Here is a 21819-nt window from a genome sequence, read left to right on the forward strand (position 1 = left end):
GTCAACTCTTCACATGAGATGGCCAAAGTACTGGAGTTTCAGCTTGAGCATCATTCCTTCCAAAGAAATCCCAAGACTGAATCAGAAAGAAATTATGAACAACCCAATTACAAGCACTGAAATTGAAGCTGTGATCAAAAATCCCCCAAAAAACAAAAGCCCAGGACCAGATGGCTTCACAGGAGAATTCTGTCAAACATTTAGAGAAGAACTAAAGCCTATCCTTCTAAAATTCTTTCAAAAAATTGAAGAGGAAAGAATATTTCCAAACTCATTCTATGAGGCCACCATCACCTGATACCAAAACCAGACAAAGACAACACAAAAAGAGAAAACTACAGGCCAGTATCACTGATGAACATAGATGCAAAAATCCGCAACAAAATTTTAGCAAACAGAATTCAGCAACACATCAAAGAGCTCATACACTATGATCAAGTTGGGTTTTTCCAGGGATGCAGGGATTCTTCAATATACGAAAATCAATCAATGTGATATACCATATAAACAATTTGAAAGATAAAAACCATATGATAATCTCAATAGATGCAGAAAAGGCCTTTGACAAAACTCAGCACCCATTTATGATTAAAACTCTTCAAAAAGTGGGCATAGAAGGAACCTACCTCAACATAGTAAAAGCCATATATGATAAGCCTACAGCAAACATTATTCTCAGTGGTGAAAAACTGAAAGCATTCTCCCTGAGAGCAGGAACAAGATAAGGGTGTCCACTTTCTCAACTATTATTCAACATAGTTTTGGAAGTCCTAGCTATAGCAATCAGAGAAGAAAAAGAAATAAAAGGAATCTAGATCATAAAAGAAGTAAACCTCTCACTGTTTGCAGATGATATGATACTGTACATAGATAACCCTAAAGATAGTATCAGAAAATTACTAGAGCTAATCAGTGAATTTCTCAGTTCCAGGATGCAAAATCAATATGCAGAAATCACTTGCATTTCTATATACTAGCAATGAAAAATCAGAGAAATTAAGGAATCAATCCCATTCACCATTGCAACAAAAATAATTAAATATCTAGGAATAAACTTACCTAAGGAGACAAAAGAACTGTACAAAGATAATTATAAGACACTATGAAGGAAATAAAAGATGACATAAACAGATGGAGAGATATTCCATGTTCCTAGGTAGGAAGAATCAATATTATGAAAGTGACTATACTGCTAAATGCAATCTACAGATTCAGTGTGATCCCTATCAAATTACCAGTAGCATTTTTCACAGAACTAGAACAAAAAATTTCACAATTCAAATGGAAACACTACAGACCCTGAATAGCCAAAGCAGTCTTGAGAAAGAAGAATGGAGGTGGAGGAATCAAGCTTCCTGACTTCAGATTATACTACAAAGCTACAGTCATCAAGACAGTATAGTACTGGCACAAAAACTGAAATATAGACCAATGGGACAAGATAGAAAGCCCAGAAAGAAGCCCATGGACCTATGGATACCTTATTTTTGACAAAGGAGGCAAGAATATACAATGGGGCAAAGACAGCCTCTTTGATAAATGGTGCTGGGAAAACTGGACAGCTGCATGCAAAAGAGTGAAATTAGAACACTTCCTAACACCATATACAAAGATGAACTCAAAATGGATTAAAGACCTAAATGTAAGACAAGAAACTATAAAACTTTTAGAGGCAAACATAGGCAGAAAACTCAATGACATAGAGCAAGATCCTGTATGACCCACCTCCTAGAGTAATGGAAATAAAAGTAAACAAGGGGGACCTGATTAAACGTAAAAGCTTTTGCACAGCAAAGGAAACAAGGTGAAAAGAAAACCCTCAGAATGGGAGAAAATAATAGCAAATGAAACAACGGACAAAGGATCAATTTCTAAAATATGCAAGCAGCTCATACAACTCAATGCCAGAAAAACAAACAACTCAATCAAAAAGTGGGAAAAAGGCCTAAACAGTCATTTCTCGAAAGAAGACGTACAGACAACTAACAAACACATGAAAAGATGCTCAACATCGCTCATTATTAGAGAAATGCAAATCAAAACCACAATGAGGTACCATCTCACACTGGTCAGAATGGCTGCTATCAGATAGTCTACAAACAGTAAACGCTGGAGAGGGTGTGGAGAAAAGGGAACGTCTTGCACTGTTGGAGGCAATGTAAATTGATACAGCCACTATGGAAGACGGTGTGGAGATTCCTTAAAAAACTAGGAATAAAACCAGCATATGACCCAGCAATCCCACTCCTAGGCATATCCAAAACTGAAATAGACACATGTAACCCATTGTTTATAGAAGCACATTTGTAATACCTAGAACATGGAAGCAACCTAGATGTCCATTGACAGATGAATGGAAAAAGAAGTTGTGATACATACACACAATGGAACATTACTCAGCCATAAAAAGGAATGCATGTGAGCCACTTCTGATGAGGTGGATGAACCAAGAACCTATTATACAGAGTGAAGTGAGTCAGAGAGAGAGAGATAAATATCGTATTCTAATGCACATATAGAATCTAGAAAAATGGTACTGAAGAATTTATTTACAGGGCAGCAGTGGAGAAACAGACATAGAGAATGGACTTACGGACATTGGGAGAGGGCAGGAGAGGGTCAAATGTATGGAAAGAGTAACACGGAACTTACATTACTATATGTAAAATAGATAGCCAACAGGATTTTGCTGTATGGCTCAGGAAACTCAAACAGGGGCCCTGTATCAACCTAGAGGGGTGGGGTGGGGAGGAAGATGGGAGGGAGGTTCAAAAGGGAGGGGTTATATGTAGACCTGTGGCTGATTCATGTTGAGGTTTGACAGAAAACAGCAAAATTCTATAAAGCAATTATCCTTCAGTAAAAAATTTTTTTCTTCTAGTTTTATGAAGATGTAATTGACATATAGCACTGTGTAAGTTTAAAGTGTACATCACAGTGATTTAATTTACAAGCATCATGATATCATAAGTTTAATGGGCAGTCATCATCTCATATAGATATAAAATTTAAAAAATTAAAAAATAAATTTTTCCTTGTGATCAAAACTCTTAGGATTTACTCTTAACAACTTTTGTATATAACACACAGTGCTATTAATTATATTAATCATGTTGTACTTGTTTATTTTATAACTGGAAGTTTGTACCTTTGGACGGCCTTCAACCCGTTTCCCCCTCCCTAAATACTCTTAAAAATCTGCTTTAACTGGGTAATGTGTGTACATATTCCTGAAAGCACAGGCTTATAATGCAAAACAGCAGTCTCACTACCATCTCTGTGTTCTACATTCAAGCAGCAATTGTCTATGTAAATCTTTTATCTACTGCTTCTGGAGTTTAGCCTCATTTCTAAATAATACCAGTTTTGGATAGTACGTTTTGAAAGCCGAGGATTCCATATTAGTTTTCCTCATCTCATTCTTCTGATATTGTTATGTCATAATTTTTGTTTTTGTTGTAACAATAACGATTTTTTACTGATCCCAGAGTTATGCTTTGCTTAAACTTCCCTTCTTGTACAACTGTGTTTTTTTAACCTTGGAATTAATTGCTTCGTTTATTGTTTGTTAGTTTTCTCTTGTTTATCAGTTCTCCCCAGAGACTCGAGCAGATTTATGAACACCCCCAGTGCCGTTTTCCACATGGTCAGATGCGTCAGGTAATCCATGAGACCCGTTTCCTTCTGGAGTTCTCCATCCTGGGAGCAAGTCTTCCAGCCCTGGACCCCGTTCCTTTCTGCTTCATCTTTCAGATACTTTCTATGCCAGCTGCATCTCTGTCTTCATGGGTTTCTCTTCACAAGTAAAGTAATTCCCTTTACTTCTTTCCCTGCCATAGTCTTGTTTTCTTTTTTCAGTTTTGTTGAGTAGCTTCTTGGGAAAAAGTGTATAGAAGTTAGGTGTTTGAGACTTCCTGTATTGGTTATCTATTGCTTTATAATAAATTACTCCAAAATTTAGTCAATTGAGACAGTAATCAGCATTTTATTTTGCAGTCTCTATGGTCAGGAATTTGGGAGCAAAGTAGCTGGGTGGTTCTGGCTCAGGGAATCACATGAAATTGCCGTGAAGAGGTCAGCCAGGGAAGCAGCTATTTGAAGGCTTGACTGGGACTGCAGGAACTGCTTCTATGGTGACTGACTTAAAGACTGGCAGGTTGTTGCTGGTTGTTGGTTGGAAGCCTTATTCCCATAGGCCTCTCCACAGGCTGACTGAGGGCCCCCATGACCTTGTGACTAGCTTCTCCGAGGGTGAACGGTTCACAAGAGCAAGACAGAAGTGATAGTGTTTTTAATAACCTAGATTTCTGCCACATTATGTTCCTTACAGATGAGTCATTAAGTCCCGCTCACTTTCAGGGAGACAGGAATTAGGGTCTACCTTTTGAAGGGAGGCATGTCAAAGATTTATTGGACATGTTTTAAAACCCTTACATCTTTCATGTCTGGAACCATCTTTTAACTCACCCTTGAGAGTATGGAATTCTAGATGTAAGTAATGATGTTTCCTCACAATTTTGAAGGCATTTTTCCACTGTCTTCTAGCCTCTAGTATTGCTTTGAGAAGCCTGTTACCATTGTGAATCCTGATCCTCTGTACATGACCTTTTTTCTTCCTGAATAGCTGTAAGATGTTTTCTTTGTCCTTGATGCTATGGAACAGCAAGGTGATATGTGCGTCTCTCTTCATTCATGTGAATACTCAAGAAGAACATTTATATCAGGAAACATACTTTTGCTCTGAGAAGTTTCTTATATTGTTTCTTCTCTATTATTTTCTGTTTTCTTATTTTGGAACTCTTCTTGGTTAGCTGCTGAACCCCCAAGATTGATTTCGAATTTTCTTATATTTCATATATATATTGTATTATTACATATTACGTAGATCTTATATATTATATTTTTATTGTACTTCCCTCCACCTCTTCCCTTCATTCTTATTTTATTGTTTTTAACAGTGTATTCAACTTTCTTTTCCAATCCTTTTACTAAATATTTTATTTCCATTCTGTATTTAATTTCCAAGAGCTCTTATGTCCTCTGATTACCCATTTTTAATATTTTTTCCAACTCCTATTCTTTTCTCATGGGTGTAATCCCATCCCTTTATGGGTATTAAATGCAGTTGTTTTGAACTTTTTTTTCTGTATCTTGACTTGTTCCTGTTTCTTTATACTTCTTTTTTGTTCATTTGTCTCTCTGTGTTTCATTTTGATGCTTTTCACAAATAACTAGCCACCTTTGGCCATCATTCATATCTAGGAATGAGTCAATATAATCTGCCTGTGTGCAGAGCTTGTCAGCTGCTGAGCTCTAGAAGTTTTCTTCTCACTGGTGAGCCTTTCTCTCTTTAGGGCTTCCCATGTATTTTCCCCCATCCAGACCCTTCTTCATTTCTTTGTAGATTTGGAAGTATGACTCAGACTTTTTGAATATTCCCCCCCTCAACTTCTTTCTTTACAGAGTGCCTGTGTGAGTATAGTGTACATAATGCAGATCTTGGGGTTCTGTCTCAGTTTAGTTATCGTGTTCAGAGGTTATGGCCTGGCATTGTCCTCCTTCCTTTGTTTGATAACTATAAGTGTAGTTTGTTGATTTATTTTGTACTTGTTTTCTGTTTACTTCATTATGTCTTCGGGAAGACAGAGTTTATGATCTGGCTTCATTTGTAATTTTACTGTAGCAGTTTTCCCCTACTTTTTGAATTCTGAATGTTTGTTATCTGCAGAGTAGTAGTATGGATGTACAATAATTTCTGTAGCCAATACTCTGTTATTAGATTTTACTTTGTTCCTGGTTTTTTTGCTGTTGTGGAGATCCTTTTCCATGCAACATTGGCCAAGGTTGTTATTTCTTTAGGATAGAATCCTCAGCGTAATTACTAGATCAAAGGATATAGTCAGTGAAGTCCTTAAAACTTATTTGTAAGTTACTTTCTAAATTGTTGAGTTGGTTTATATTCTCTGTATCAGTTGGCATAGTTTATTTATTTTAAATTAATTTATTAATTTTAATTGGAGGCTAATTACTTTACAATATTGTGGGTTTTGCCATACATTGACATGAATCAGCTACGGGTATACCTGTGTGAAGTAAGTAGAAAGCATCCTCTCTCCCATCCTGAACCCCTGAACCCCTCTCCCACCTCCCTCCCCATCCCATCGCTCTGGGTTGTCCCAGTGCACCGGCTTTGAGTGCCCTGTTTCATGCATTGAACTTGGACTGGTGATCTGTTTCACATATGGTAACATGTTTCAGTGCTACTCTCTCAAATCATCCCACCCTCATCTTCTCCCACAGAGTCCAAAAGTCTGTTCTGTATATCTCTGTCTCTTTTGCTGTTTCACATATAGGGTTGTTGTTACCGTCCTTCTAAATTCCATATATATGTGTTAATATACTGTATTGGTGTTTTTCTTCCTGACTTAACTTCACTCTGTATAATTGGCTCCAGTTTCATCCACCTCATTAGAACTGATTCAAATGCGTTCGTTTTAATAGCTGAGTAATATTCCGTTGTGTATATGTACCACACCTTTCTTATCCATTCGTCTGCTGATGGACATCTAGGTTGCTTCCATATCCTGGCTATTGTAAGCAGTGCTGCGGTGAACACTGGGGTACACGTGTCTCTTTGAATTCTGGTGTCCTCGGTGTGTATGCCCTGCAGTGGGATTGCTGGGTCATAAGGCAGTTCTATTTTCAGTTTTTTAAGAAATCTCCACACTGTTCTCCATAGTGGTTGTACTAGTTTGCATTCCCACCAACAGTGTAAGAGGGTTCCGTTTTATCCACACCCTCTCCAGCATTTATTGTTTGTAGACATTTTGATAGCAGCCATTCTGACCGGCATGAGATGGTATCTCATTGTGGTTTTGATTTGCATTTCTCTGATAATGAGTGATGTTGAGTACCTTTTCATGTGTTTGTTAGCCATCTGTATGTCTTCTTTGGAGAAATGTCTGTTTAGTTCTTTGGCCCATTTTTTGATTGGGTCATTTATTTTTCTGGTAGGCATTGTTTATTATAATTGAAAAGAATAAAACAACTTTGCCAAGTGAAGAATAGTATTGCATACTGCACATTTTAATTTGTACTTATATTTGTCTCTCTGTCTCTTCTTTTGGCTATTTTTGGTAGTGAGTATATGACTGCAGCCATGAAATTAAAAGATGCTTACTCCTTGGAAGAAAAGTTATGACCAACCTAGATAACATATTTAAAAGCAGAGACATTACTTTGCCAACAAAGATCCGTCTAGTCAAGGCTATGGTTTTTCCTGTGGTCATGTATGGATGTGAGAGTTGGACTATGAAGAAAGCTGAGCGCTGAAGAATTGATACTTTTGAACTGTGGTGTTGGAGAAGACTCTTGAGAGTCCCTTGGATTGCAAGGAGATACAACCAGTCCATTCTGAAGGAGATCAGCCCTGGGATTTCTTCGGAGGGAATGATGCTGAAGCCGAAACTCCAGTACTTTGGTCACCTCATGCAAAGAGTTGACTCATTGGAAAAGACTCTGATGCTGGGAGGGATTGGGGACAGGAGGAGAAGGGGATGACAGAGGATGAGATGGCGGATGGCATCACTGACTTAGTGGAGTCTGAGTGAACTCCGGGAGTTGGTGATGGACAGGGAGGCCTGGCGTGCTGCGATTCATGGGGTCGCAAAGAGTCGGACACGACTGAGTGACTGAACTGAACTGAACTGATGGACAGTATTTAGAGTTTTCTTACTGATTTATCCATGCTTGTTTAATTTCATCTGATGGTTTTAAGGCTTTGTCATGTTGCAGGTATTTTTTATTGCTTTCTTCTTTTGTTTGCTTTTTAATGTGTCTTTAATTTCTGTCTGCACAAATAGTTCTTTAAAACATAACTTGTCCTTCGGATTTTTGTGCTTTGAAAAACTTTCTTCATCCCAGTATCATTCACTATCTTTCCTTACTTCCTTTAAATTTCATTTTGTGATTTTAACTGTTTAGTCCATTGTTTTATATAACATAAGGCAAAGAACCTTACATTATAGAATTTTTTCTCTCAATCAGTTCAGTTCAGTCACTCAGTCGTGTCTGACTCTTTGTGACCCCTTGGACTGCAGCATGCCAGGCTTCCCTGTCCATCACCAATTCCCAGTGCTTGCTCAAACTCATGTCCATCGAGTCGGTGATGCCATCCAACCATCTCATCCTCTGTCGTCTCCTTCTCCTGCCTTCAGTCTTTCCCAGCATCAGGGTCTTTTCCAGTGAGTCAGCTCTTTGCATCAGATGGCCAAAGTATTGGACTTTCAGCTTCAGCATCAGTCCTTCCAGTGAATATTCAGGACTGATTTCCTTTAGGAAGGACTGGTTGGATCTCCAAGGGACTCTCAAGAGTCTTCTCCAGCACCACAGTTCAAAAGCATCAGTTCTTCAGCACTCAGCTTTCTTTATGGTCCAGCTCTCACATCCGTACATGACTACTGGAAAAACCATAGCTTTGACTAGGTGGACCTTTGTCGGCAAGGTAATGTCTCTGCTTTTTAATAAGCTGTCTAGGTGGTCATAACTTTTCTTCCAAGGAACAAGCGTCCTTTAATTTCTTGGCTGCAGTCACCAGCGGTGATTTTGGAGCCCTGAAAAGTAAAGTCTCTCACTGTTTCCATTGTTTTACCATCTATTTGCCATGAAGTGATGGGGCTGGATGCCATGATCTTAGTTTGCTGAATGTTGAGTTTTAAGCCAACTTTTTTTCTTTGTACACTTAAACGCATTTTTCTCTTGTCATTTATTGTCATCTGCTTTTCAAATAATTTGAAAAGTCACCTTTTTTGTAACATTTCCCACAACTGGAATCTGTTTCTTGGCTTTTAAATCCTGTTCTGCTTATCTTTTTATTCCAATGCAGCATACTTAAAAAAAAAAAAAGACTGTAGCCTTTTAATATGTTTTATTCTTTCTGGTAATGCTAGTCCTTGAAAATCTCCTAAGACGCTAGTCCAGGTTCAAAACTGTGAGATGCCTTAGTCAGGGAACTGCCAACAGGCAATTGATTCTGAACCCAGGCCAGAGGGAATATGAGTGCAAACATGGAACCTTGGAGCCACTTTGCTGGCACTCCCTAACATGGCCCTGATGAGAAGGAGCATGGTCTCAGTTGGTGAAAGGGGTCAGTGAGCAGGTTCACTAAGTATACGTGTGAAGATTGGAGGGGTGTGGGATTTTGAAGCCAAATGTGTAGTTATAATTAATAATACTTTAAAAAAGCTAAATTACCTATTGAGTATAGAAGGCTTTACAGGCACCAAAGAAAGGGAGTTTGAATGCCTCTTTCTTTTCCAGCTGTCTTTTTACCTGCTTCGGTTATGACTTTCTTTCCTTCTCATGGAAGGCTGTTGAGGGGCTGGGGATAAGGGAGAGAAGAACAAAGAATAATGAGGATAGAGTCAAGGCACTTCTATTTGTGTAATTTAAAGTATACCTGTGATATTTTTTAGAGAAGCCTTCAAAACTTCAAACATTTCAGTCCTATTGTACCTTTTTTTTTTTTTTAATTGACAACAATGACTGGTAGGTTTATTTCAGAATTTCTGCTTGGCCTAGGGCAAATATATCAATGGAATACAAAGAGAATTCACCAGTTAAAAGTCCATATTCTTTTTTTTTAGTGGTAATTTTTATAAAACATTTTTTCATTGAAATATTTTTGAAAGCAAAGGCTTTATCACTCCTACTTAGCTTTCAGAGTCCTCTTTGGTTGGAGAATCTGGCTCTGTTCATAGCCATCACACGATCTTGACTGTGACTGCAGCCTGTTCTCCCTTCTTATCTGCTGTGTAACAGTTCCCAATTCTTGTAGTACAACGTAGATAATGCTAGACTATTCAGTAAAATTTTACCAAAAGCAGAGGAGAAAGTAAAAGGAAGTAAGCATAGAGAGTAACATGTAATGAGATAATTTTTCATAGGGGATCTAGTTTTAGCCTTCTTCAGCTCTGCTTTCTCTCTGCCTCCAGGATTGCTTCAAATTTACAAAAACCATCTTTTCTCTTCCACTTGGCAGAACCTTCAAGCATACGTAGACTCTAAATTTCAAACCCCAAAGAGAAGACTTCATGATGGACACTGGGAATGCTCAAAATGGGCATGGCTTATGCCTTCCACAAGAAATCATAACTAACTGTATTCCAGTAGCTACTATGAGACAGGCATATCTAGCTATATCCCAATAGGCTATTGTCTTTACTAGAGATACGCATGTGGTAGGTGGGTGGCAATCTGTCACAGCCTTTTATATGATAAATCTATGTGATTTTATTTATCATATAAAATTATAGTGGGAAATGGCAACCCACTCCAGTATTCTTGCCTGGAAAATTCCATGAACAGAGGAGCCTGATGGACTACAGTCCATAGGGTTGCAAAGAATTGCACAGTACGGAGTGCGCACGTGTGCACACGGACACACACACACACACACAGAGCTCATCTTCACACTGATGCTCATCGTCTGGCTTTTAAAATAAAGGATACAGTATTTTATAATTAAAAAAAAAAGGGATAGAACAAGTGGATCTGGATTCTAGTCTGATTTACTAGTAAATAGTCTTGTCTCTTAGCCAGTGGCTCAGTCTTTCTATAGTTTTGTTGAAAGATTGGGATATAATTAGTCTGTAATATTACAATTTTAATCTTTAATTGAATTGTTTGAAATAATTATAAAATTTATACTTGAATTTTTCTCTTGATGATATATTCGTCTCTTTTAATACAATTGACGTATTAGTGAGGAATTGTTCTGATATGAGAAAAAATAGTTTTGTGTTACAATAATACATTTTACAGGACAGGCTCTCCATTGTGCTGACAGGGGACCTGCCTGTATTTGAAAGGGGCTACAGGAACTCACTATGAGTTTTTTATGAAGTAAATATTTGCCTCTTTATCACATACAGATTTAGATATTCTTAAACAATTTAATTGTGTGTAGTTCTCTGTATACTTAGATTCTTAGTTTCTAGTTTTAGTTCATTCATATATTTGACATTTCATCATTAAAATTTTTAAGTTGAATTTAAACAAAAGCACCATATGTTAAAATACTTTTAAAAGTGAGTTATTTGGTATTGTTAGTTAAACATGGAACGATTCTTCTTTCCTGGTTATGTGTGGTCTATTTTTTTTTTTTTCCAGAGTGAAAAGCTTTTGTTATATGATACAGTACAGAGTGAGCTAGAGGAGAAGATAAGAAGGCTTGAAGAGGACCGGCACAGCATTGATATTACCTCAGGTGAGGGGAATGCTGTGACTGTCATGTCTAAGTGACACTAAATCTTTGTTTTACTGAGGTGTCTCTTATCTAGTCTCTTATACAAATGGTATATAAATGAAGTGTCCTAATGAGAGGGCAAGGAGGAAGACTGCTAAAGAATTTGCTGTGATTGTTGCTTTAATTGGGACTCATACTTCAGAAGGATATAGAAAATGTAGCACCTGAAAAGGAATAAACTAGAAGTGTGACAGGAACAACAGGCATGAGAATAATGCACTGTAAGAATAGTTAAGAATATTATTACAACATAACAGTAGTATTGGAAGACAGCTACAGTATATATTCTTTCCTCTAAGTCTTGAAAGATTGTCATGTGGAAGAAGGAATAGAAAGAAGCCTTTTCTCTTGGTCCTGCACAAACTAGAACAAAATGATGGATATTATAAGGAGGCAGATTTTTGTCTCAAAAAGAGGAAATCCTTATTAATAATTAGATTAGGCCAAAGTGAAATTGGCTTTTTCAGGGAAAGGCTTTCTACACCTTGGAAGATTTACTGGGCTATCCTGTGGTTCTTGCATGAGTATTATGTTACTTGTTATAAATTCTGTTTGTCTAGGATACAATAGGCAGAGCAGACAAGCTGAGCTCTCGTGCCATTGTTCGATTAGTTGGCTGGCCATGGGTGACAGTTTTAGCTTTTCTAAGTCAGTCTCTTCTTATAATTGAAGTGATGAGACTGTCTGCCTGAGAGGTAGCTTCGAAGATTAGTTGAGACCATTCATGTGATGAATATTTAAGTGCCTGACATATATGTTCATCAGTTACTAGGCATTAAGTGCCAAATTGAATTTTAGTCTAATGAAAGAAGAGGAAAATTCATAAATATATAGCTGCTCATTAAATTATATATAGTCATATATATATATATATACACACAGTATATACCCATATTTATAGCATATAAACATAGCCACCAATGTAGTTTTGCTACTATGAAATTAGTCTTTTTTTTCCTTTGATCTCAAGAAATCAAGTAATACTTAATTTTTATTTACTTGCCAGAGCTGTGGAACGATGAGCTTCAGTCAAGAAAAAAAAGGAAGGATCCTTTCAGTCCTGACAAAAAGAAGCCAGTTGTTGTGTCAGATATCCTTTTTCAAATTTTCCGGGTTTTTACATTTTTTTTTTAGTTGTTCTAATGTATGTTTTTTCACTGTGCATATCTTTGTAACTTTTATTAGTATACATTGTCTTTATTTGCATGATCCTGTAGTAAGAGATGATTTTTAAGAATGATTGAAAGCAGAAGGGTATAGTTTAGATTAAACCAGGTAGAGAGGATAAGAAATTTAGCCATGATCTCAACACTGAAAATTAATATGGCTTTGTAGATCACAAGGGCTTTGAAATGAAGCAGCTGTTTATTATATAGCATGATTGCTTAATTCTCACGTGTACTTTTTGACATTTTTAATGTCTCTGAAACTGGAATGTCTTTAAATTACATTAATATACACATTCAATCTTGGCATTCCCTATGGTACCTTCCCCTGGCTCCTGCTTTCCCCGTTACCCACCTCAAAACAGTGATTAGGTTGTTGGTTTATCTTACTGTCAGAGACACCATAGGATTAAGAGAATATGGTTATAATATCTGAAGTACTAGAACATACTTAACACTGGTAAGTTTTTTGAAAAACAATTTGGAGTCAGAATTCAGCATGCTGATGGTTTCTGTCTGAAGTCATTGTTCCAGTCTCTGAAAAACAGAAATTTGGAAGTATAGTTTAAAATTGAAATTCTTACAGCTAAACTGACCTTGACTTTTCAACGTCCGTATATAGTTTATATGTTACAAGATCTTGATATTCTTGAAGACTGGACAACAATAAGGAAGGTATGATTAAAGAGCAATGGAATTCAAGTATATTTTTTGTAGTCTACTTTTTAAGAGTGTATAATTTTTCACTAATACATCAAAATATTGTTGTAAATATGGTTTACTTTGCAACAGTCTCTCTAGGCAGTCATTACTAATACAGATAACTGTGGATTGCAAGAGTATTTTATGAGAGGCATGCTAGCAGTTTGATTCTATTTTTTCCTGTGATAACGTAATTAACAATTTATGCAAAAGTATGCAAAAGTATTTAGGTTGCCCCAAAACAGTAATGGATTACCATTCTGTGCCTAGTGCTTAGCCTGGTACTGGCTCACAGAAGGCACTCAGATATATTTGTTGAATGAATGAAAGTGAGTGAATATTTGAACCTTTATTATACATTTTTGCATTTTGTCATTAAACATTGAAATGTTAGAAGATTTTCTGTGCTTGTTTGAAAGTGGAGACTTGTTTTCCTATTAAAATTTTCCATTCTCAGAAGCTTCTTAGTTGAGAATTTGAGATTATATTAGGTATTGATAACACCTCTAGAATAAATTTTTATTCTTTTTATATTCCCATGGTTTTGGACATTACCAACTTATTGAAGCAGATCATATTTCACTTTGTTATTAAGCTTGTAAATTTTATATATTAAATGGATATCAAAATATACTTTGATTTTGAACTCAGACATCTTTCTTCTTCTTTTTTTAATTAAGGCAATGGCTACACTTGGTCCACATAGAGTGAAAACAGAACGTAAGTCATTTTGTCTGAGTTCAGAAATCTTCTCTTTGGAGACTTTTTAAGTCAATTACATACTAAACCACTCCCCCGTCACTGGTTTCATTTAATCAGTGAACACTATATGCAGAACTGTGAAAAATTCTTCTGGAGACTTTGCCTCATGTAAAAGTTTCAAGATTTATGAATGGAATGTATTTCTTCTTTAGTGCTTCAACTGCATTACAATTGCTAATAATGGATCAGTAATCTTAAAAGTATTTATTTAGTGTTTTTTAATGGGCTCAGTAATTCTATAGGGGAGGTGTCTAGAGTCCGTGGATGGCCTTCAGAGAGCCTGTGAATAGGAATTGTGGACTTTCAATTCCTCAAGCCTCTGGAATTGTGCGCAAAGTTACTTCTGTACCTATATTTTCTATGAGAGAGATTAGAATGCTGGCAGTAGGGTTCAGCAAAAATCCTGAAATCACTGCTGAAGTAGTGACGGACATTACTGTCTAGAATAATTTCTCTGTTTCTACCTTCTTTCACTGTATAGATTTGAGCCATGGATTCCTTTAAGAGTCTGACTACACTGTTGAGTGGGTCTCCTCCCCAGCCCCTGTTATCTTTAGCATGTGTATTCTTTGTTTTCTTCATGGCACTTACCACAATTTGTAATTTTTTGATTGTTTACATGTTTACCTGTCTCCTGAGAGAATCGTAAGCTCCACAAAGGTCAGAAATCTGTCTGTTCAGTCACAGTGCTCAGAAAACATTTGTTGAATGAATGAATGAGTGAATACTTACTGAAAACCTTTTAAATACCAGGCACTTTTTGAGGTCAGTGAATGTAGTGGTTCAAGAGTTGAATCTCCTGGAACTTCCTTGAGGGAGGCAGAATGATAATGTCTATGTAAATAGATGACTAACTAGATACTGACAAATTGTAATAATTGCTATGAAGGAAATATAAAGTGTGGTGAAGATTAACTGAGGAGTGGGTAGAGTGGTTGGGGAAGACCTTTCTGAGGTGGTGACATTTGAATGATGCAGAGGGGTATATTTCATGGTGTGCTTTTGACAGTGTGCTTCCATAAAGAATGTTTTTTTTTTTTTTCTGCATGAGTTTATCTGATGAATCTCAAACCATTTCTAGAATTTCAAAATGAAAATTCTACTGAGGACATTTGCTTTTTAGAATCAAAGGCCTGGGAAATTCTTGGAATATATGTTAAACTTTGCTTTTTTGAAGTGTCAGTTGAGACAATAAAAAGTGTCAGGCGAGACAGTATGAAAAAATATAATTTTCAGTGGAGATATGACAACTCAGATTTTATTTTATTTTTTATTTTTAATTTTTTTGACAACTCAGATTTGAAATCTTACTTAAACTTGGCCCTAGTAAAGCATAATGCGTCGTCTTTTCTCCTTACACTTGTCTAGTTATTGATTTATTATATATTGTTTGTGTGTGTGTTAGTCATTCAGTTGTGTCTGACTCTTTGCACCCCATGGACGGTAGCCCACCAGGCTCCTCTTTTCATGGAATTTCTCCAGGCAAGAATAATGGGTTGCCATTCCCTTCTCCAGGGGATCTTCCCCACCCAGGGATTGAACCTGAGTCTCCCGCTTTGCAGGCAGATTCTTTACCCTCTGAGCCATCAGGGAATTTTCAGTGGAAATATGACAACTCAGATTTTAAATCTTACTTAAAATTGGCATCAATAGTGGATAATATATCTGCTCTCTTGCACTTGTCTAGTTAATTGATTTATTATATATGTTTTTAGCTTTATTAAATAGCTCTATTAAACACAGTGAATTATATTAAAAATGTAGGAAATGAAATTCTCTTTGTTTTTATTAGATGTAGGTTTGTTATCTGAAAAAGTATTTTTAGTGTTTTTTCACATATATGGGTGGATTGGTATTAATGCTTAAGTGTTCTGCACTTTTGTTCCTCTGACAATGTCTTATTAATATAACAGTTTTTGAACTGATCCCTTTAGCACCTGTGAAACTGGAAAAACACCTGCACAGTGCTAGATCCGAAGAGGGAAGGTTATACTATGATGGCGAATGGTATATACGTGGACAGACAATATGTATTGACAAAAAAGATGAATGTCCTACAAGGTAAAAAGCCTTTATTGTTTCAGTGCTGCTCAGTATTAGAGAGTACTGCGTTGTTGTCAGTAAATTTTTGCTGCTTGTGTCGTGCATTCCTAATACCTTAATAATTGCCTGTGGATTTCTTTCTTTTTGTGACGTATGATTTGATTAGCATGTTTGAACACCAGTGTTAATGTAAACTTTTGGGGGTATATTTTAGTATTTTGTATAAAAAAATTGCATCAATCAAAATGGGAAAGGAATTGAAAATTAATGAAAATTTAGAGTGATGGTAATTAAAGTATAACTTGAAAACTGAAAATTACCTTTTAGAAGATTCAACCTGTCTGAGCTTAAATAAAGTTTCTATAATTATTTATGGAGCCTTCTAAGTTTTCTCTGGTGTGGCCTTTGGAAAATATTAATGTGCATCACTTCTTTAGTTCCTTTATAGTTTATTATTTAATCCTCAGAGTTTTTTTATCCTCTACAGTAAGAAAATAACTTTTTCTAGGTAGTAATAGTAAATAAGGTGTTTGCATTTAGTATTGAATACTCGTTTCAGGAGCAAACTTTTCTCATAAAAGTCCATTGAGCTAATTAATTAGTAGGTTACATATATAATACTCCTGGATTTTTTGCTTTATCTTATTGCTTTTGAGTCATATAACTACTACTACTTAGGATCTGTGTGTATGCATGCTAGTTGCTTCAGTTGTGTCAGATTCTTTGCGATCCCATGGACTGTAGCCTGCCAGGCTCCTCTGTCCATGGGATTCTCCAGGCAAAATACTGGAGTAGGTTGCCATGCCCTCCTCCAGGGGATCTTCCTGACCCAGGGATTGAATCCATGTCTCTTAGATATCCAACATTGGCAGGTGGGTTTTTTACCACTAACACCACCTGGGAAGCATATATATATGTATGTACACATATATATACACATACATACATACATATATATATAAAGTACCCCTGGGTTCTTTGCCTTATCTTATTGCTTTTGAGACATATAACTACTACTGTGTACCATAAATGTGGTTAAAAAGGAAATGCTTGTGCTCAGTCACAAAGTTGTGTCTGACTCTTTGCGACCCCATGGACTGTAGCTGGCCAGACTCCTCTATCCATGGGACTTCCCAGGCAAGAATACTGGAGTGAGTTGCCCTTTTATTTTCCAGGGGATCTTCCCGCCCCATAGATCACACCTGTGTCTCCTGTATTAGCAGGTGGATTCTTTACTATTGAGCCACCAGGGTAGCACTAAAAAGGAGATAAAATAGCATAAAAGAGGATTAAACACATAGTTTTAGAAAGACTTCTGTTAGGTTGGTGCAAACGTAATTGTGGTTTTGGACTGTGAATTTTAAATCATTGTTACTGGGTTCAAACACATCTTTATTAATCAAAATAGGAACCATTACAATCAGCACATTTTTGCCAATGGGAAATTAGTTTATTTCTGTAGCATAAAAATCCATGGTTCGAGATGTGAACTCTTTCTTGGAAAACATTTTCAGCACCCTGCTGGTTGTAGAAGCATTTTCCCTGCAAGAAGTTGTCCAGATGCTTGAAGAAGTGGTTGTCAGTTGGCTTGAGGTTAGGTGAATATGGCAGATGAGGCAAAACTTCGTATCCCAATTTGTTCAACTTTGAACTGGTGGTGGTGCGACGTGTGTTTGGGGGTTTTTGTGGAGAAGAATTGGACCCTTTCTGTTGACCCCTGCTGAATTCAGGCATTGCAGTTTTCAGTGCATTTCATCAATTTCCTGAGCATACTTCTTAGATCTAATGGTTTTGTCAGGATTCAGAAATCTATAGTGGATCAGATGGGCAGCAGACCACCAAACAGTGATGGGGACCTTTTTTTGGTGTAAATTTGGTTTTGGGAATTGCTTTGAAGCTGCTTCTTGGTCCAGCCACTGAGCTGGTCATCGTATAAAATCCACTTTTTGTTACATGTCACAGTCTAGTCGAGAAATGGTTCATTGTCACTTCAAAACAACGAGTGTTTTGATTTTCAGTCAGCTTGTGAGGCACTCACTTACTGAGCTTTTTTACCTTTCCAGTTTGCTTCAAATGCCAAATGACCATCAGTTCAGTTCAGTTCAGTTGCTCAGTCGTGTCCGACTGTTTGCAATCCCATGGACGGCAGCATGCCAGGCCTCCGTGTCCATCATCAACTCTGGGAGTTCACCCAAACTCATGTCTGTTGAGTCGGTGATGCCATCCAACCATCTTATCCTCTGACGTCCCCTTTTCCGCCTGTCCTCAATCTTTCCCAGCATCAGGGTCTTTTCAAATGAGTCAGCTCTTCGCATCAGGTGGCCAAAGTATTGGAGTCTCAGCTTCAACATTAGTCCTTCAAGTGAACACCCAGGACTCCTTTAGGATGGACTGGTTGGATCTCCTTGCAGTCTAAGGGGCTTTCAAGAGTCTTCTCCAACACCACAGTTCAAAAGCATCAATTCTTCGGCACTCAGCTTTCTTCACAGTCCAACTCTCACATCCATACATGACCACTGGAAAAACCATAGGCTTGACTAGACAGACCTTTGTCTCTGCTTTTTAATATGCTGTTTAGATTGGTCATCACTTTCCTTCCAAGGAGTAAGCATCTTTTAATTTCATGGCTGCAATCACCATCTGCAGTGATTTTGAAGCCCCCCGAAATAAAGTCAGCCACTGTTTCCACTGTTTCCCCATCTATTTGCCATGAAGTGATGGGACCAGATGCCATGATCTTAGTTTTCTGAATGTTGAGCTTGAAGCCAACTTTTTCACTCTCCTCTTTCACTTTCATCAAGAGGCTCTTTAGTTCTTCTTCACTTTCTGCCATAAGAGTGGTGTCATCTCCATATCTGAGGTTATTGATATTTCTCCCGGCAATCTTGGTTCCAGCTTGTACTTCATCCAGCCCAGCGTTTCTCATGATGTACTCTGCATATAAGTTAAATAAGCAGGGTGACAATATACAGCCTTGACGTACTCCTTTTCCTATTTGGAACCAGTCAGTTGTTCCATGTCCAGTTCTAACTGTTGCTTCCTGACCTGCATCCAGGTTTCTCAAAAAGCAGGTCAGGTGGTCTGGTATTCCCATCTCTTTCATAATTTTCCACAGTTTATTGTGATCCACACAGTCAAAGGCTTGGCATAGTCAATAAAGCAGAAATAGATGTTTTTCTGGAACTCTCTTGCTTTTTTGATGATCCAACGGATGTTAGCAATTTGAACTTAATGATCAATGTTGAGTTCTTCAACAACTTCTTGTGTAGTTGTAATAGGATCAGCTTTGATGATGGCTTTCAATTTCATTGTCAACTTCTGATGACTGGCCACTGCACTCCTTATCTTCAAGCTCTCAGCTCCTTTGCAAAACTTCTTGAGCCACTGCTGCACTGTATGTTCGTTAGCAGTTCCTGGGTCAGGCGCATTGATGTTGTGAGTTGTCTGTGCTGCTTTACGACCCATTTTGAACTTGAATAAGAAAAGTCACCCAAATCTGCTTTTTTCTAACATCATTTCCCTTGTCTAAAATAAATATAAAATACACAGCAAGTAATAAGTCATTAGCAAAAAAACATAAAGTGAGAAATGTATGTTAAAAAATGTATAACATAACTGCATTTATTTAAGAATGTATTCCAATATCAAATGGCAAAGTTCAGCAATGCAAAACTGCAATTACCTTTGCACCAACCTAATAAAAAAAGATTAATAGTGTTAAAAGAATACGTATGAGTACCATAGATACTTGACACCGGGAATTAAGATTTGTATTTAGAACATATCCTACAACCATATCAATATGAGTTGGAGCTGTAATACCATATAAGAAGTGGTTTTAGCTCCACTTTTTTGTCTTTTGGAGTTGGGTGGGAATGGACAATGTGCTTTTAATAGTTCCAAGAATAAATTTTACCAACTCTATTAAGGAAAGAAAGGAGATAATTGTGTTGTTGAATGTGGTATTTTTGGCAGCATGCCCTGCTAGTAGCATTCTGATAAATGACAATTACATACCTGAGTCTACCCTAACAGTCCAGCTATTTTGGTTTTATAGCTAGTGCTCTAAAAGTGGAGAAGGCATATTGTCATTCATTCATTCATATGTTTTTTTTTCTTTTTAGTGCTGTAATTACAACAATTAACCATGATGAAGTTTGGTTTAAGAGGCCTGATGGAAGCAAATCTAAGCTTTACATTTCACAGCTACAGAAAGGAAAATACTCAATTAAACATTCGTAATCATGATTTAAGTGTTATCTAAATCTACCTTATTAGTGTTACCAAGTATGATGTGCCATGGGAATTAAAAAATGTATTCAATAACTTAATATTCTCATTGAATCATGAGAGACTGTGTATTTATAGGTAGTACTCTAAGTAAACCTCATGTTGATATGTTATTAAAAGAGACAGTAATAAAAGTTTAGTCATGATCATTACATTTATTTGCCTTTTTGATCCAATGACCAATAGGTGTATATGGTAAGGGTTTCTTACTAAACTTTTTCCTTTGGTTTTTATGTAAATCTGTCTTACCTTTAGTGAACTGTGTTAGCAATGGCGACATTTATCTGCAGTTTTCTTGATTTTCAAGATCTTTTCTCTGATCATATATTTGTAAATAAGCCTGATAAAATGTTTCCTATAAATGGTTTGTAATAGCACATTCGTGTTAAATCAGAACTGAAATTTAAACGTATATATGTGAGTATGTATAGATGGCTTCATCAGCTTATTTAGAACTGATGGCCTTACTTTACAATCTTATTTTACCCAAATTAAGCTATTCGGCTTGAAAGCTAAAAGGAGCACTTTTGTAGACTAGCAGTTTTCCTTCTCCTCTTCCTTGATTGTATGGTGGTGACCTATTTTTACAGATCATACTTTATGTTGATTAGCAAAGTTAGTGTCAAGTAATAACATGCTTCTTCCTGTGTTTCTTGTGAATCTTTGGAGGACAGGTATTGATGCCTGGTATTTATGATACAGTATGTAAGTGGGTAGACAGTAACTGACAGTATTGTGGTACTTGCTGTACATGTCTGATCTTTTGAAACAGATTTTTAGTAAGCATTTTCCAGAGGTAAAACTAGGTTCATATCCTAATTTTATTTCTAGGGCAAAATAGACAGGGATGATCTCCTTGAATCTATTCCCAAATTAATATTTTTATCTTTGGTGTTTCTACACTTTAAGGCCACTTTGTGCAATTTAGAAAGTATTGGCCTCTTTTCCCCTAGTCACATTCAAAATTAACTTCTAAAACCTCAGGAACAGTACAGAGATCAAAGCCCTCAGTATGGCAGCACAATTGGCAATAGTATGTATTAGGGTACAACCAAATCAGGTATTCCTTGTGGTCTTATGCACTTTAATTTCTGTTATTTTGAGACTTAAGAGGATGAAGAAGAGATCTACTTATTAACACTTAGGGCAGGAATATCTGCATTTTTCCGTTTGTTTTCTCACCGTTTTACCTCTGCAGACATCTTCCTGTGCAGATCACTACTTCAGAGTTGCCAAATGTTAATTAAAATATTTGACTTCTGAAACTCGTTATCAGCAAAGTTATGAATGTTGTTCTGTTTCTAATTAACCTTAGCAAATGTACATAATGTCATAATCTGATAGTATTTGACAGTACTTATGTATACAATGTTTCATAAGCATTTTTAATAAGATTTGTATTTTTAAATTTAGTATATAATAAAAAGATGTGTTTGAGTGTCATTCGTAGTGTCTTGAATGACTTGTGCATGAGTTCTTTTATTATTTATAACCTGTCTACTTCTGAGAAGGATTTGAGCCAGTTTACATTAATAGGTATGGAGTGTTGAA

At 36.7% G+C, this 21819-nt stretch overlaps 1 protein-coding gene across 1 annotated transcript in view; it reads left to right on the forward strand.

The window, feature by feature from the left end:
* Positions 1–21569, forward strand: part of BRMS1L (BRMS1 like transcriptional repressor) — a 43133-nt gene extending 21564 nt beyond the window's left edge. Inside the window, exons 5-10 of the mRNA XM_068991197.1 lie at positions 11170–11266; positions 12312–12395; positions 13082–13146; positions 13854–13893; positions 15870–15996; positions 20103–21569. Coding sequence (XP_068847298.1) covers positions 11170–11266; positions 12312–12395; positions 13082–13146; positions 13854–13893; positions 15870–15996; positions 20103–20220 — 531 coding nt within the window. The 3' untranslated portion in view covers positions 20221–21569. The remainder of the gene's footprint in view (positions 1–11169; positions 11267–12311; positions 12396–13081; positions 13147–13853; positions 13894–15869; positions 15997–20102) is intronic.
* Positions 21570–21819: the final 250 nt, after the last annotated feature.

The sequence above is a fragment of the Capricornis sumatraensis genome, chromosome 19 (assembly GCF_032405125.1).
Source record: "Capricornis sumatraensis isolate serow.1 chromosome 19, serow.2, whole genome shotgun sequence".
Taxonomy (NCBI): Eukaryota; Metazoa; Chordata; class Mammalia; order Artiodactyla; family Bovidae; genus Capricornis; species Capricornis sumatraensis.